General features: G+C 46.9%; 1 protein-coding gene across 1 annotated transcript in view; it reads right to left on the bottom strand.

The window, feature by feature from the left end:
* ADGRV1 (adhesion G protein-coupled receptor V1) overlaps positions 1–15,980 on the bottom strand; it is a 1,865,288-nt gene that overhangs the window by 1,830,133 nt on the left and 19,175 nt on the right. The window contains exon 4 of the mRNA XM_086963519.1: positions 6,154–6,249. Coding sequence (XP_086819645.1) covers positions 6,154–6,249 — 96 coding nt within the window. The remainder of the gene's footprint in view (positions 1–6,153; positions 6,250–15,980) is intronic.

Raw genomic sequence — 15,980 nt, 5'->3', positions numbered from 1 at the left:
TCGTGTTTGGGTGTATGGTGCGCCATAGGTCTACTAGGCCCCGTTCCTGCATCCGGTCCGCCCCAGCAGTGGTGATAGCGCCTGTATCCCCGTATCGGTGTCCAGATCTGTCTTTGGTGGTGTCCATGACTAGATTAAGGTCCCCCCCGATAAGTATGAGTGAGTCAGGTGATTGAAGGGATGATTCAGAAAGAGCATTTCTCAAAAAGGCTTCCTGCCCAATATTGGGAGCATAAGCGGACCCGACCGTGAGGTGTCGGTCGCCAAGTTGAAAGGAGTGAGAGAGAAGGCGGCCTTTAACTTCCCCTGATTTAGTCCCCACCTTCCCCTTAAAGTGCCTAGAGATCAGGATGGCAATCCTCGCTTTCTTGGTAGGGAGGGAAGAGAAAAACTGCTGGGGAAAGGCACGTGAGCGTAGTCTATGCCAGTCCTTGGGTAGCAGGTGGGTCTCCTGGAGTAGGCACAGATCCGCTCCGGAGTGTTCCAGATAGGAAAGTATCGCTCGCCTCTTAATAGGGTTATTTAGGCCTTTGACATTAAGTGTTAGAATGTTTAGTGTGGGATTAACCATTATTGAAGAGGACGGGTGCAAAAGCGTTGACACGAGTTTGTGTACATGGCTTGGATGTATAGTGTTGTGAAGACGGCGGTGGGCTGAGCCCAAGCAGTAGGGCAACAAAGTCGGGTCTCAACAGTTCAGCAACAGTTAAACCCCCCCGGCACACTGGTTCCCCCCCCAACTCCCCCTGAAACCATCCTCCCTCCCCCCCCGTTATGTCCAAAACTGTTCTCCATGAGGTAAGGATGTAAGCAACTGTTCCCCCTAACTCCCGCTCCCACCCGGGGCCCCAACGCCCACGAGTTCGCGGGTATAGTCCCAGTCCTGCCGGTTTGCACAGGGCTGTGGAGAAGTCTTCCATTCGGGTCGTGGATTGTGGCGGACACTTCGGCTCCCCGCCCGAAACCCAACCCTCATCCAGGAGGGAATAAAGCTAAAGGTGATCTCCCGAGCTTTGCCATCGTCAGCCTGAGGAAGAAGTTTCTTTGGCCACCTCCGGCACAGCCGTGGCGCGCTCCTGAGTGATAGTAGAGGCATCTGGTTTTAGGGGCCGGGAGGGCCATCGTCTTCGACGCACGTCTGCCATCCATTGTCTCGGGATCCGTTGATCGGGCTCGGGGTCGGGTCATCTACTTCGTGCTCAAGGCCTAGGAGGGCACATGTGTCCATGAGCGAGCGCAGCTGGTATAGTTTCCCTTCCCATTTGAAAATGAGGCAAAACGGGTGTCCCCAAGAATATGGAGTCTCGTGCTGCCGCAGGAAATCAGTCACTTTACGGAATTCCTTGCGCTTCTGCAGGGTGATGGCGGACAGGTCTTGGTAGAGAGCAATGGGGTGGCCCTGGAATTGAAGAGGTTGGGCTCGCCTAGCCTCCCTGAGGATTCGCTCCTTTAGGGGAAAGTCGGGTAGAAAGGCCAATATGTCCGGTGGGGGTGCCGAGGACCGCCTGGGTAGTCCCACCCTGTGGGCTCTGTCAATGCGTATCTCAAAGTCCGCCGATTCACCCAGAACTGACCGGAAGAGAGTCTGCAAATAGCCCATGATGTCAGACCCCTCTGATTTTTGAGGGACCCCCCGGACCCGTATGTTGTTCTGGCGGGAACGGTTCTCGAGATCCTCCGTGTGGGCCTGGAGGTCCATTTGCTGGTCAGTGAGACGCACAATTTCCTGCTGGAGGAGGGTAATTTCCATGCTCCTGGACTGGTCAGCCTCCTCCACCGCGGCCACTCGCTCCCCTATGCCCTCCACTTCTCGTCGGAGCTCCCGGACCTCCCCCGCCATTTCTTGTTTCAGAGATCGAAAATCATCTCTCAAGGAGTTAAAGAGGCTTTCTAGGAAAGTCTTGGTGATGGGTGAGTGGTCTTCCGTAGGCGCAGTTGTCGGTTTCGTGGTCTGGGGGGAAGGAAGGGTCCTTTCCTGGCTTGGACTGGGTTTTGGCCAGAAGCTCCGGGAGAGTCTGCGACCCTTTCTTTGATCTTTGCCCTGCCATGTCGCCTGTGTGGACGTAACAAGTCCTAGTGTAGGGGTGCGGGAGAGGAAGCGTGGTCGTGCCACCTGTGGGCTTCGGCAGCTAGTGCTTGGGGAGGAATTGGCCAATGATGCGCACTGTGTCTCGTCAGGCAGGTAGGATCCCCGAAGGTCCAGACAGGGAGGCAGTCGGCTGTGGGGCTATGTGGCAGGTAGTTTCCCAAGGAGGTAGTGAAGATGTCAGGGGTCAACCCCGCGGCGGCCCCTCCTGGCAACGATCAGGGCAAATTTGGGGATGGGGCCTATTAGAGCCAATCGCCGGAGGCCGAGCGTGCCCCCCGAGGTTCGGTATCGTGCCCCTCCCTCGCTCCTCACCTGCATGGTTCCCTGTGGTCCGCGGCGGTGTGTCGGCCCGTGCTCTCTCCAACCACCTGGTCCCCTCCTGCAGGGTGCGACTCTCGTGGGCCAGGGTATCGGCAGGGCACAGTGGCTGCGTTGGTTTGGGTGCCCCGGTGTCTCACAGCCCGTCCCCCCGGTGGCGCCGGTAGGCCCGAAGCCGGGGGGTCGAGTTTGAGGATGCCTGGCTGGCACTTGCTGCACCGCCAGCCAGGTCGCTGAGTCGGGGACCCTCCACAGGCGGCGGGGGTGGCCCCAGGGTCTCTTCGGTGTGGGCCCGTGGACGCTGCTGTAGGGCACAGAAGCTATGACCGGTCAAGGCGCCGGAGCAGCGCCGGCAGCAGGAGTAGTGTGCGCCGGCTCCTACCGGGCCCCCGCAGCCGCCACAGTTCGGGTGCTCGGCGTCCACCCAGCCGGGACCGTGGTGGATTGGCCCCCTCGAGGGCCAGTTGAGTGTGTGGTGGGGGAGTCGTCACAGTGGGAGGCCTCTGCTGTGTCCAGCGGCGCGGGGCTCCAGGCGGGTAGGTCTCTTAGGACGCGTGTAGGCCCAAAAGCCGGGGAGTCGATTTTCGCGATTCCCGGCTATCACCCGGCCCCGTCGCCGGGCGCTCCGCCGAGCCGGGGGTGGTCCGCAGGCAGGAGGCGGGGGCTGCCCAGATGCTCACAGGTGTTCCGAAGCCTCGGCAAGGTGCGGGTCCCCCCCGGGACTCCGGTGGCAATGCGCGCTGGAGCCTAATGGGCCGCGGCAGGCGCCATGTTGCGGCCGCGGCTTGTAATCTTCGGCCCCCTCGAGCTCCGGCACCGCTCCAGCGGCAGGATATGAACACCCAGGAGGAAGCTGGTCACAGTGCTAGCCGGTGTGGGCGCCGTAGGGAGATCAGGCTAATGAAAAGGGCGAAGTGTGGCGGGATCGGGCAGGGAGCCTCCGGGACCTGCGACCGATCACGCCGCCATCTTAGCCACGCCCCCCATTGTCTCCCTTTTTGTTTTTTTCTCTTTGTGTTTCTGTACCAACCGACTCATGTGTCTTTGCATAAATAAATAAAAATTAAAAAAAAGAGTACAATGTTCTTAGGTAAAAGCTGGAATATAATTATTTGTTATGAAACACGATGTTGTTTCTTATTAAACAATTTGAAATATTTTGTTGCTAAGATTTTTTTGAAATTTTCGGTACCAGCTTCTATGCATGGAAAGAAATTAAATAACAACTATGAGAAAAATAAGGCCTCTATTTTGAGAAGTTAATTGAGATTCCATCATGGTACTCCTCAAGAGATCCGGCACTTTGATCAAATATCCTTTGGCAAATGATGTGATGAATCCGCTCTTCTGTATTGTCACAATAAATGCAAGGTTGATGTAGACCCTAGCAAGTTTATTTGATCATTATTGTGGCATGAGATGTGTTCCAATCCATGAGATGAGGTGGCTAAGTCCCAAAGGCAACTTGGACGCTAGTATGCACTGCTCTCTATGTGCTTTTTCCTCAAAATAAACTTTGTAAACCAATTCTTATCAAATTCTTCCTCAAGTTTTTACTTTCCATTAAACTTTACATAACACAACAGTCATAATTGTTGAACATTAAACAATAACATAAATGTATTTAACAAGCAATGATACAATCAATTGATGCTGTATACAAATTCAGTTGAACAGCGCCCAATGCATTTCGGGACGAACTGTCCCTTCATCAGGGACAAACCCATTAATTAAAAAGAAAATTCATCAGATGAGGAAATACGGCTATGTTTCTCAAGAAGTTAATCACTAAATATATACTAGAAGAACTTTGAGCTCAAGGGTCTATGTTCACTAATGAATTTAAAAGAAGCATTAAATTAGCAGAATATTGTTCCTCACGGTGGACTAAATTAGGCCAAATTTTGGCCCCTACTTACCTGATCACCACCCCGAAAGGGTTTTAACGACTAGTCATGTCTCAACAAATCCACAATCAGTTTTTAAGATATGATTTTCGATATACAGACTGTTGTATATTGATTCTACAAAAATATAATTGGGGTATGGAGCATGGTTGCCTTAAATTCTTTCTTTGGCATATGCAGGTTGGGTGGAGAGTGTGTCAGACACTATTTATGAGCTTGGTCTGGAGTAACAAAGAGGTTAGCGTTTCTAGAAATCAATGTTTAATAGTCACTCTATTAGCTGCTCAGAGTGAGCTTAATCGTTGACTCTCTCTGTCCTTTCTAATCAGGATTGCAACTGTGTTAGTGAGTTATAGATTATCTGTATCAGAAGTGTACTATATTATAATGTCAGTGGAGATTAGTTATGTTTTTAGATTCTGAAAACATGGGTACATCAGCATTTTTAAATCTAATATGAGTGATTATTTTTTCCGTTTTACATAGTGAGATGTAATCTTAAATTGTAGAGTATTATGATGATGTTTTATCGAATAGTCTAACAAACAAAAACTTCAACACTATCTTGGATGGCCTTAGGCTCCACTCAGAAGAGAATTACTATTTTACTTCAGGAACATTGGCTATGTGCTGGACTACTGCAGCTTCCAGAAAATGCTTCCATTGGAACACCATTACATATTTTAAAAGTACACTCAATCATCATGTTTGTCAAATTCAATACTTGATCTCATCTATACATTAAATGTAGACACCATTCCATGTCTGATACTTTTACCAAGTATTGTGGAAACCCGACAGAACAGGCTTTACTTTAAAAACAGCATTTGTGCATGCAACGCATGTAAATAATATATGGGAAATGCCTAATCGCATTCATATTAAGTCCAGACCTATTGTCTTTGCCAGTTTTTGTTAATTGCTCCTGGTGCTTCCAAACATAGGAAGAGAGGTGAACAGTATAAAGACAGGCACCCTTAGACACATCAGTAGATTGAATGGAAAATACACCTCAATAGCATCACTGACATTCTTTACATTTTCCTTGTAAAGCAGAAAACATTCTTAATCTCTTCTCGATTTACGAAAATACAGGGGAAAGTTAGAAATCTTCATACGGTACATTTACAGATACGATTTGCACCGATTTTTCAACTTGGGCCTCTTTACTGGCCCGCATCTTCGTCCTGTTTTGTGCCCGTGCACCCGCTCACAAAGGAGACAAGCGCGAAGCGCCATCCATCTGTCATTGAAACTGTGCTGAATAAGGTGCACGCACTAACTCGGAAACTCTACAAGTTAGTATACGAGGTGCAGCCAACACTGCTTGCAAACATGAAGTGCCGGTTGTTAATCTATGTTTGCAAGGTCAGTTGTATGTGTAGCTCGTCCACTAACTCGCAGCAGGTTGGCGCATGCTCTGCAGACAACGAGCACCCGCACCCCTGCTATGCCTGAACAGTGGCATAGAGTACCTCTGCAAATAGATTCAAATACGTCACATAATGAATTCTAGCTCCTCCTACTCTCGAATTTCATATGCGAATCTGGAAAATCTGATTACGTTTTTTTGCAATTTCACAAAAAGGATATGTTAATTATTTTATTGATAACTAGAAACCCTTTCCCCTGCAGCCCCATGAATACGGAGTTGTTCACTTCCCACCCAAGAACAGTATTGACAAAAATTCTCCTCATTTACACCAGAAGCTCAATTTTATGCTCATAATTTTAATTTAGGTGTAGAGAAAATATGATTTAGATTCAACAATGTACTGTAATAGTTCATTCACATCTTCAATGAATATAGGCAGGAATGGGAAGAGAATAAAACTGTACCATATTGAAGGAAATAACCCCGAAGGCGTTGTCGTTGGATAAGATTGTGATGGTGACGGATCTTGGAGCTCCAAGCTTCGTGCTGGGTGATGGATTCTAGAGGAGGTGAAAGGGTGAAAATTCCCATCAAGTAATCTGCAAGTGCAATTGTATTTAAATGCATAACACAAGCCCACGGAAACCGGGGTAGTGGTGCCCTTTATTGTAGCTCAAGACCATTTTCACATATCTTATTCAAATTCTATAGAATTATTTCTGGCGGGAAACAAAGAGACTGCGACAGACTCTGGCCTCCATTAATCATACGTCGACAGCCTTATAATGACTCCATAGCAATGGGGGTACGGCATAAAGCATGCAAACCAGTTAGAAAATGAAGTTTCCTTCTCAATCATTGTCAACTCGGAAGACATTTTCACACATAAACTCTGAACCCTTATTTGGAAACATAGATGTGTTATTGTCCCCTGACAACGTACAGTGAGTTGAGAGGTATGAGGGAGGTGAGAACAGTGTAACAAATGCCCAGTCAACATCTACACTCCAGGAAAATAGCCCATTGCTTCAATTTCCTAATGTTATGGCTCCTCTAGCTTCCAGCAACAAAGGAAACACAATTTGAACACGCTCAGGAAACAATTTTCAATGATAGGCTAGACCTGCAGTGTTAATTGTTCAGAAGAAAAGGCTACTTTCTAAATTACCCACATATTGTGAGCATGTTACACATTTCACGACCAGTTTGGAAGTTACCCTGAGAATTTGAATCACAGATAACCCCAGCAGAAGCACCCAGCTCTTAAAATGAGGAAGAAACACTGCCGACACAGTCTGATGAAGTAACGGATTGTAATGGGAGACCAGTGGCGTAACAAAACTCGAGGAGGCACCCCTGCAAAGTGCATGAATTGCCCCCCTCCTCCCAGGCCGCCGCCTACCACTCTGGTCCCAGACTCGTTGTACTGCGCTGAGGAGGTCCCCGCCCGCCCAGCATACTGCAGAGGCTAATGTTACGCCACAGTGGCAGCCCTGTTCACCCACTGGACAGACTGTCTATCTACAAAATTGTGTGGAACAAGCACATTTGCAAATTAGTCTAAGGCCAGTTGTATGAGTGTGCTGAAATCTTGTCACCAGTGTACATGAAGGCTTAAAGTTTGTGAGATAAAATGTGCTTTGGTTTTGCTTGCAACTCCTGCATGGTTGTTTGCTACCCCTGCCAGTCTGCGGCTCATTCATCTGAAAGGTGTCCATCAAAGGTGATTCCATTCTGAAGTATTTTATCTTCTTTTTCTCTTGTCAAACATTTAAATTAAGTATTCATGTTTTATTGCGGCCTCCCTACAGACAGCTCCAACTATCAGGAGACAGCATTGTAGGCAACACTCCACAGAACCAATCCTTGCTCAAGATTGAATGTTTTTCATGTCATTTGCAGTTGCTTTGTTCATGTTTGTAGACCTTCTCCCTTTCTGTGTTAGCCCCAGCAGCAGGAACTTTTTGGTTTTGCAGTCGGTAGATTCGTCATTTGCCCTGCTCCAAAGGCAGCATTGCAAGCAGAGCCACATTTCAACAATAGTTTGCTGCTTTTGAGTGCACCAAATGGAAGTTACAACATCGATCATGACACATTTAATTTACTTATAAGACCCTTGTAAAATGCACTGTAGGTACCCAGGGCCTGTCAATTAAATGCTACTAGTGGAACTGCTGCACTCATTGTACCACCCGCTTAAGTGGCCCTCTAACCATGGCTCAGGCCTGCTATTGCAGAGCCTGTATGTGCAGTTTATCACTGCCACTTTGACCTGGCAAGATAAACCTTCCCTTTTTATACACATATGTCACCACTAAGGTAGGCTCTGTAACACCCACAGGGCATAGGGCAATGTATTTAAAAACAGGACATGTACTTTAAGTTTTGCAAGTCTTGGTGGTGAAAAACTCTCAATGTAGTTTTTCACTACTGGAAAGTCTATATATCTGTTTTAACAGGCTTTTTGGCTCTATTTAGCAGTAGTATAGACTTTAATCTTGCTCACATCTAGGATGTGTGTTCCTGGCTTGTGTTGGCCCTTTTAGGCCTTTCTTTCAGACATAGAAGAGGCCATCTATTGCCTATTGGCTTTGGCCTGTCATTATTTCTTATAGTAGAGGTTGGATCCTGTGGTCCTGACTTTATATTACACATTGGTATGGTTTATGTAGGTACTCTGACAGAGCTAAGGGTTATTTCATCCTTCTCAGGCGTATAGGCCCAGAACTAGACAGACTCCATGTTGATGGAGCTGAGAGGCTTCAAGGGAAAAGGTAAAGTTTATAGTTAAAGATGTTGTTCAGTTGGAGAGAACCGGTCTGGGCCAGCCCTTATCGGTAGGCTGTATTATTCTCTGTGTGGAAGACACAACAAAAGTCCGGCCGGCTGGGTGTGTGTCCTTGACGTGGAATGGTGCAGGGATCTGATGGGCGGCAGGCTGATGGCTGGAACTTTCCATGAGGAAACAGCATTCTATATCAGTGAAGTGCAGAGGCGGAGTCAGTTAGTTGAGCTGGAGTGGTAGAAGAGAGAGTTCGATCTAGAGAGAGCTGAGCTGAAGTTGCAGTTAGTTGAATTGGAGGAGCAGAGAGTGTTGGTAGAGTTGGAGGAGTGGAATTGCAAGAGGAGAAGAGACAGAAAATGCTTGGAACAGAGAGAAGACAAACAGACAGTCAGTGAGCTGGAACTGAAGGAAGCAGTCAGAAGCAGTTACTTATCTATATCGTGGATTAACCTGTGGGAGCAGCTGGAGTTAATTGGACATTGGCACAGAAACCTTGAAACAGACTGAACAAGCTAGTGGAATGACCGGTGATCAGAGCGGCAGGAACCATTAGATTGAGTTTGGAATGTGGAGAGAGAGTCCGTGAGGGAGAGAAATCCAGTGCAAAGTGATCAGCGCAGATGTGTATCCAAGAGGGCAGGAGAGAGAGAGTCTGAGATGAGCCAAGACACAGACGAGAGAGGAGCCCAGATGGCAGCTAGAGCAAGACTTCACACTCACAAGGTGATATCCATCTTTTATAATCATACCTTAATCTTGTCCTTATTCCCTAGGCTATTATATGTCTAATCTTTTCCTTTTCAGCGGTGTGTTAAAGTCCCTGTTAATCAAGAGACCTCATAGATTTGTGTATGTGTATTTTATCATTGTTAAAATAAAAACTTCCCCAGTTCTTAGTGAACCGACATGTGCCTTGTATTCTTGTTCAATCATGGTAACTTACTCTTCTAGTTGAGCATTGTTTGCATGAACGGATGTGAATCCCGATCAGGTAAGGAGTGACCAAACAAATAGGAAGCGAGGGGACCTTTGATGCCAGGAGCAGAAGGTACATATTAATAATTGACTAACTCCTAATATTGTAGTAGTGAACCCTTAGTTAATAGTGAGAGAGACTTCCCAACATATAGAGAGAAAACTGAAGGTATTCATAGGAAAGTGGTCGTCATTGGTAAGTGGCGTTAATGAGAGCGCTGGGGAGGAGACCAGCGTGGAGGCCTGCCGGATTGCGGGCCGTGTGTAAATGAGAGCACCTAAGACAGAGGGGTGTGTAGGTCTGCTGGATTGCGGACCGTATGTAAATGAGAGCACTGGGGCTGCAGACCCATGTGTGTATACCCACAGGATTGTGGCATGTTAATGAGAGCGCCAGGGAGGACACTGGCGTGTAATGCAGTGTATAATGGTAGATAATCAGAACTGCCCCAGGGTAGATTAGTCTGGACCCATGTGGTCGCGAGACTATAAGGTATGAGTGTGGTGTAGGGATCCTTAGTAATCAGTGAGTATTCTTAGTATCCCTATAGATTTAGTGGTGTTTCTGATAATATGAGCTTGTATATTGCGAGTTCCCCATCCTCAGGTAGGTACCCAGGTGCCTGGATAGATGGTCCTGAGGAGGGAGATGGTTACGTTCCGGCTGGGTTAGAGGGGCCCCTAGGGGCTGATCCCATCTGGTCCAAAAATCCAGACGGTACAATATCCCACAGGAAAACATTGGGATTACCTTATTTCACCATTTAAGTGCAATTCTCAATTGTGAAGAGATAGACTTTTCAGGTTTGGTGTCACTGAACCTATAATTCAAAATCACAACTTATGCTGAAGTTGGATTTTAAGTTACAGTTTATCAAATGCCAGTTTTAGAAAGTCGCAAAAGGAACAATTGATGGAGGGAATACTGAACAATGTCAAACACTCACTCCCAGTCAGAGATCTGGGGCTAAATTCATCGTTTCTTTGCTCACCGCATCATTCCAGTTTGGACCCAACCATATGCAAATCAATCTTGACCCTGCTCTCTATGGGAACAGTCCAGCCCGAACTGTTAGGCCAGATCATCCCTGGAGCGGAAACAAGCATCCTAGGACCGTTTCGGGGTATAACTCCTCATCAGCCAGGATAGTGATTACCAGCGGATGTACACAACTAATGAGTCCATAACTAGGGCAAAACTGGTCCTGGGTTACTTGTGTTCTGGTTCAAGGAGGGCCTGGCTTGGCATTTCAGCCTGGACTGTTCTTATCGGAGTAGGGTCAAGACTTATTTGCACATAGCTGAAGGTGGCATAGTTTGAAAAATAACAATGGATTGGGATGCGGCCTGAGTGATTACCAGTGGATAAGATTAATTCAAGCATTCCATCCATACAGTGTCGCCTTAAGTGGGAAAGGTATGCCCCGATATGCGTCCCGTGCACACTGTGTCACTGGAACCAAGCTGTACTCAGCTGATGAACCAATAACCAAGGCGAAACTGTTCCTGGGTTGCTTGTGTTCCGATAGGACCTTGCTTGGCAGTTAGAGCTGGGCTGTTTCTATTCAAGCAGGGTCAAGACTGATTTGCATATAGCTGGGCCCAAACTGAGGTGGCAAGGTGTGCAAAATAACGATGGATTGAGATGCGGCCCAAGTGATTATCTATGATTGAGATTAATTCAAGCTTCCCATCTATCACTGTTTTGTATAATTATTGTGCCATCCTAAATGGGACGGATATGTCCAAACATGGGTTACGTGTACACTTTGTCACTGGAACCATGCTATCCCTGGCTGATGAGCCCGTAACTAGGTAGAAACCGGTCCTGGGTTGCTTGTGTTCTGGTTCAGGGAGGACCTGGCTTTGCAGTTTGGACTTTACTGTTCCTACTGGAGCAGGGTCAAGAATTATTTGCATATAGCTGGGTCCAAACTAAGGTTGCATGGTGTACAAAATAACAATGGATTAGGATCTACACTGGGTGATTACAAGTGGCTGAGATTAATTCAAGAATTCGATCCATCACTGTTTTCTATGCTTACTTTTAGAAAGTTGGTATTTACTTACTTTAGCCATTCTCTGCCTGCTGCCTGTCTCTGAATGCACGTCTGGGGTCGGTGATAGCTAGGGTTTCTGCATTCCTTCTACACAGCCACACACAAAGGGAGCTTAGGTGTGACTGATGGACTATCTACATACTTATAGGCCACCCTGGGCAGGATGGGAGGGAGGGGCTGACACACATGAATAGGCTGTGCCCTATTCCCCACACAAAGGAATGCATGCCCCCTGTAGTGAGTCTGGAGCCAAGGTGGGAAGGGAGGACCTCTGTGGACTTCATAGCTTTCTTTAAAGTCTCCCCCAGTTTAAAGGCACAACTCAGTATAAGTACTGGACCTCTGACAGCATCACTTCAGTACACTCCTGGACCTGTAACCACTCTGCCAAGTTGAAGAACTGTGTGCTACTGGAAGGACTCCCACACTATTGTCTGCTGCTTTGCTGGACTCTTGCTTTGCTGTCCCTTGCTGAGCTGCACTGTTTATTTATTTATTTATTCAAGAGTTTTATATAGCGCAGGCTAGACCCAGAGGTATCAGAGCGCTTTACATGAGGTTCCACAAAAATTACATTACAAGATTACATCAGCTCCAATTTACATCAGTTACTAGACTAACAATTGCAAGAGTAGAGAAGGCGAGATAATTGAAGTGTAGAGGGGAAGGGGGTAAGGGTAAAGAGATAGGAGGGAGATACGGCAGAGAGATGAAAGGAAAGTCTGTCCAAAGTCCAGCTGGGTAGGTGACGGTCGAGGGGAAGTCCCAAAACCCATCTCCTCTATAGTTAACAGGTAGCTTCACTGGGCATTGGCCGAATAGCTTGGTCTGAATGTGAAAAATAATTAGAGAAACATGGAGGGCAAAATAAATGGAGCATAGAGGGGAGTGCATGGAAGGATAGAAAGGGGGGATAGGGGAAGAGACAACAGGGAGAGACAAAATGAAGTCTGTCTAAAGGCCGACTGGGTAGGTGACGACCAAGGAGGGAGTCCACGGCCCATCTCCCCTATTGCTAAACCAGGTAGCTCCATCGGGCATTTGACAAAATAGTTCAGTCTAAATACATTGAGAGAGGAGAGAAGGAGAGACAAAAGTAGAGGGAGGATGCGGGAAGAGACGACAGGAGAGACGAAAGGAAGTCTGGCTGAAGACTGACTGGGTAGGTGATGTCCATGGAGGGAATCCCCGACCTGTCTCCCCTATAGCTAAACCAGGTAGCTCCATCGGGCATCAGACAAAATAGTAAGATCTCAAATGACGAGGGAAAATTCGCAGGTAGATACTGTGGGGACTAAGGTGAAGGCAGAGGACAGCAGCAGGAAAAAGGAGAGGAGTAGAGCGAGGAGATAAACAGGGTGGGGACTAGGGCCAGGACAGGTGAAGGCAGAGGTCAATAGCAGGAAAGTGGAGAGGAGTGGGGCAAAGAGTGGTAGGGGGAAGGTAGTTCAGCAATCGAGCGGGCCCCCGGGGGCCCTGAAAATCCACCTTACAATCTTAGTGGGAGCCCAGAGAGGGTGCTCTCAGTGGAGTACACAGTGATTCATACCTGGTCGCCGGACGACCAGTGGTGGCTTCCCCCCCAGGGAGGAGAGTCGGTAACGGGTGGTGGACCTGCCTCAAGCCAGCTCTCAGCAATCCTTTGGCATCAGCATGAGGGAGGTAGGGATGAGAGAGGCATGGATTGCCCTAGATGAGCCCCTCGTCGCGGGAATTGCCAGCTGTATTGGAGCCCCAGATGCGGAATGCAAAAATGTGCCGCAGTTTGATGAGAGACGGCCGCCATCTTAAAGGCAGGCATAGTTGGGGAATGCTGCGCTCGGTTGGTAACAGAGGCAGTTTCCACAACAGCTAGCGTATCACGCTTGGACAGTACCTGGAGTCGAGAGGCGATCCCCAGTGGAGCGACCTCCCCAAGTCTGCGCAGCCTGGTCTAGCGAGAGTGTCGTGCCACTCTCACCTCTAGCTTCAATCTCGCTGGACTCTGTGCTGCCATTTTGGGTTTGGCCGTGTGCGGAGCGGTATAGCTTTCGCTTCCTTGAAAGGAACCGTAGAAATCCTAGATCGATGCAGTTACGGTTGCTGTTGCTCTCCCCTCTTGCCGCCTTAGCCGCTTTGCCTGCTGTTTCCCTGACTGGGTGAGAAGGACTGGACAGGTTTCACTTGAACCCGGAGTGACTTCAAGGGTTTGTTGGCGTGACTCCTGTTCTAAGTCTTAGGGATATCAAAGAAAACTACCTGTATCTGAACTCTACAAGCTGTGAGTCTGCCCTGCCAAGCGGCGCCACCATAGTCCTGGACCCATGGGAGTGAGGCCTATGATGCTTCTACAATCAGAACCCACGCATCAGCATTGGAACCGGTGCATCCTCGCTTTTGTTTGAGTCACAACCAGTGCATCCTCGTCGTTGCATTGAGCAGACCCGGCGCATCACCGTCAGAACCAAAGCATCGCTTTTGGAAATTACGCATCACCTACTGCGATAGCAGAAGCCATGCATCACATTTAGAACCAGCACCTTGCACTTGGAACCCATGCATCGTCGAAGGTACATGGAAAAATTGATGCATCTTGTCTACTGCGTGGCTCAAAACCGATGCATCACATTCAGCTGCACCTCTCATCTTCGTCGCCGGCAATGCATCCTGAATCAAGTGACTTTGGTTCAGTGGGTCCCTCAATCTGGTCCGGGCTCCATTGCGGTCAGCCTGAACTTTTGACTTTTTCCTGGTCCCACACGACTAGATAACCCACCTAAGCACTTATTGCTTCCAAGCAATATTTTGCATTTATTCTTAAAAAAATCATATCTCAAATTCTACTTGATGGGATTTTGTCGTTTTAGTCTTGTTTTATTTATACCATTATGTGCTCTATTTTTCTAACCTGGTGTGGACCCTTGTTGTGGTGTTTTTGCTGTGTTACTGTTTGAAGTGTTGCACAACTACTTTACACATTGCCTCTTAAGCTAAGCCTGACTGCTCTGTGCAGAGATACCAGAGGGTAAACACAGGATAACTTAGTGTGTGCTGTGACTTACCCTGACTAGGATTGTGGCTCCAGGGTACATGCCTCTGCCAACCAGAAACCCAATTTCTAACATGAAAAATTTGCTCTCTATAGTCTGTGGGTATGATGTCTGTATTACCTGTAAATCGGTCTGAGTATTTTATGCCATACCTAGGAACAGGTTAGTGTGAATTGGGGCCTGAGGCTACCTCTGGGCATATTGGATTGGAACTGGGGCACATGATATCTGGTCATTTGAGACTATGCCTGGGAGTAAGATGACTGTGTTTAGACATTGATACTGTACCTGGTCATCAAATGATTGCACCAAAGAAGGTGATCTGCTTAATATCATGGCTGTCACCTAAAAGCAGCACCCTACTTCATATCTGGATGATCACTGAAACAGACCTGCTTTAGTAAATACATTATTTTATTAATATTGACATTATTTTAGTTTCTTTACTTTGGTTATATCACTTTCCGTGTTGATTTTTAAAACTAAAGGTCATGTGTAGTCTTAGGTCATGTAATATCACTGACATCCATGCTGAATTTAGATGCCTGCAAGAGGAACGGATGCCCATTAGAGTTCAATTAACTTGTTTTCCCAACTTTCAGCGAAGTTGAAACTAATTAACATCAATGTGTACAGTTTGAAGTTACTATGTTATTATTCAAAACGTTAAACTGACATGCTAATAGTTTCACTGGCGCAGCTGCATAAATATTTAATTTTACCTTCACCAGAGAAATGAGAAAATATTTACCAAAAAATGATTACAAATTTTCAGAAAATCTAGTTTGTGCATACACCTCAAGTGGAAATTACATTTTAAATTTCACTCTAGCCTTTAAAACTCACGAGTTCATAATTAACAATGTGAAATGTTTTAAGTGCCTGACAGTAAGTATTGTGAAATAAACATAATCGTTTCCTCCTACACAACTCCCTCTAGTCAAGGCCACTGGAATTATGCGGCAGGGGAGGACCAAATATTCCGACAGGGCTAACTAAATTATGGGGTAAGAAAAGGCAATTTATGAGGCTTAATGCGGCATATTGTGTGACAGTATTACTTATTTTTACGGTAACACTTTTTAACACTGGCTGGGCATAGTATGCACCTCATAAGTACCTGTTTAACACCCAAATATAACAATAACCCACAGAAAGGGGACCAGTCAACCTTTGCAAAGGGCCTTCGACTGCATGGCAACATGTGTTGCTGCGTTTTTAGTAATGTCTGAACCTTTTTAGCTAGAAGCAATATTTTTTGTTAAAATCTGCAGATTATGTATCTGATGATGGATTATGTAACAAATGCAACAAATCCATAACTATGCAAAAAAACGCTGAGGGTGCACAATTGCACAATTCCAGTGCCCCTGTCTATAGTTGTCTAACGGTGAAGAAAATTAACCAGCCGCCCTGTTAGGCAAAAGCAGGAAGGTATTCAA

Source organism: Lissotriton vulgaris, chromosome 3_1, assembly GCF_964263255.1.
Source record: "Lissotriton vulgaris chromosome 3_1, aLisVul1.2, whole genome shotgun sequence".
Classification (NCBI taxonomy): domain Eukaryota; kingdom Metazoa; phylum Chordata; class Amphibia; order Caudata; family Salamandridae; genus Lissotriton; species Lissotriton vulgaris.
This window is presented reverse-complemented; position numbering and strand designations above follow the sequence as displayed.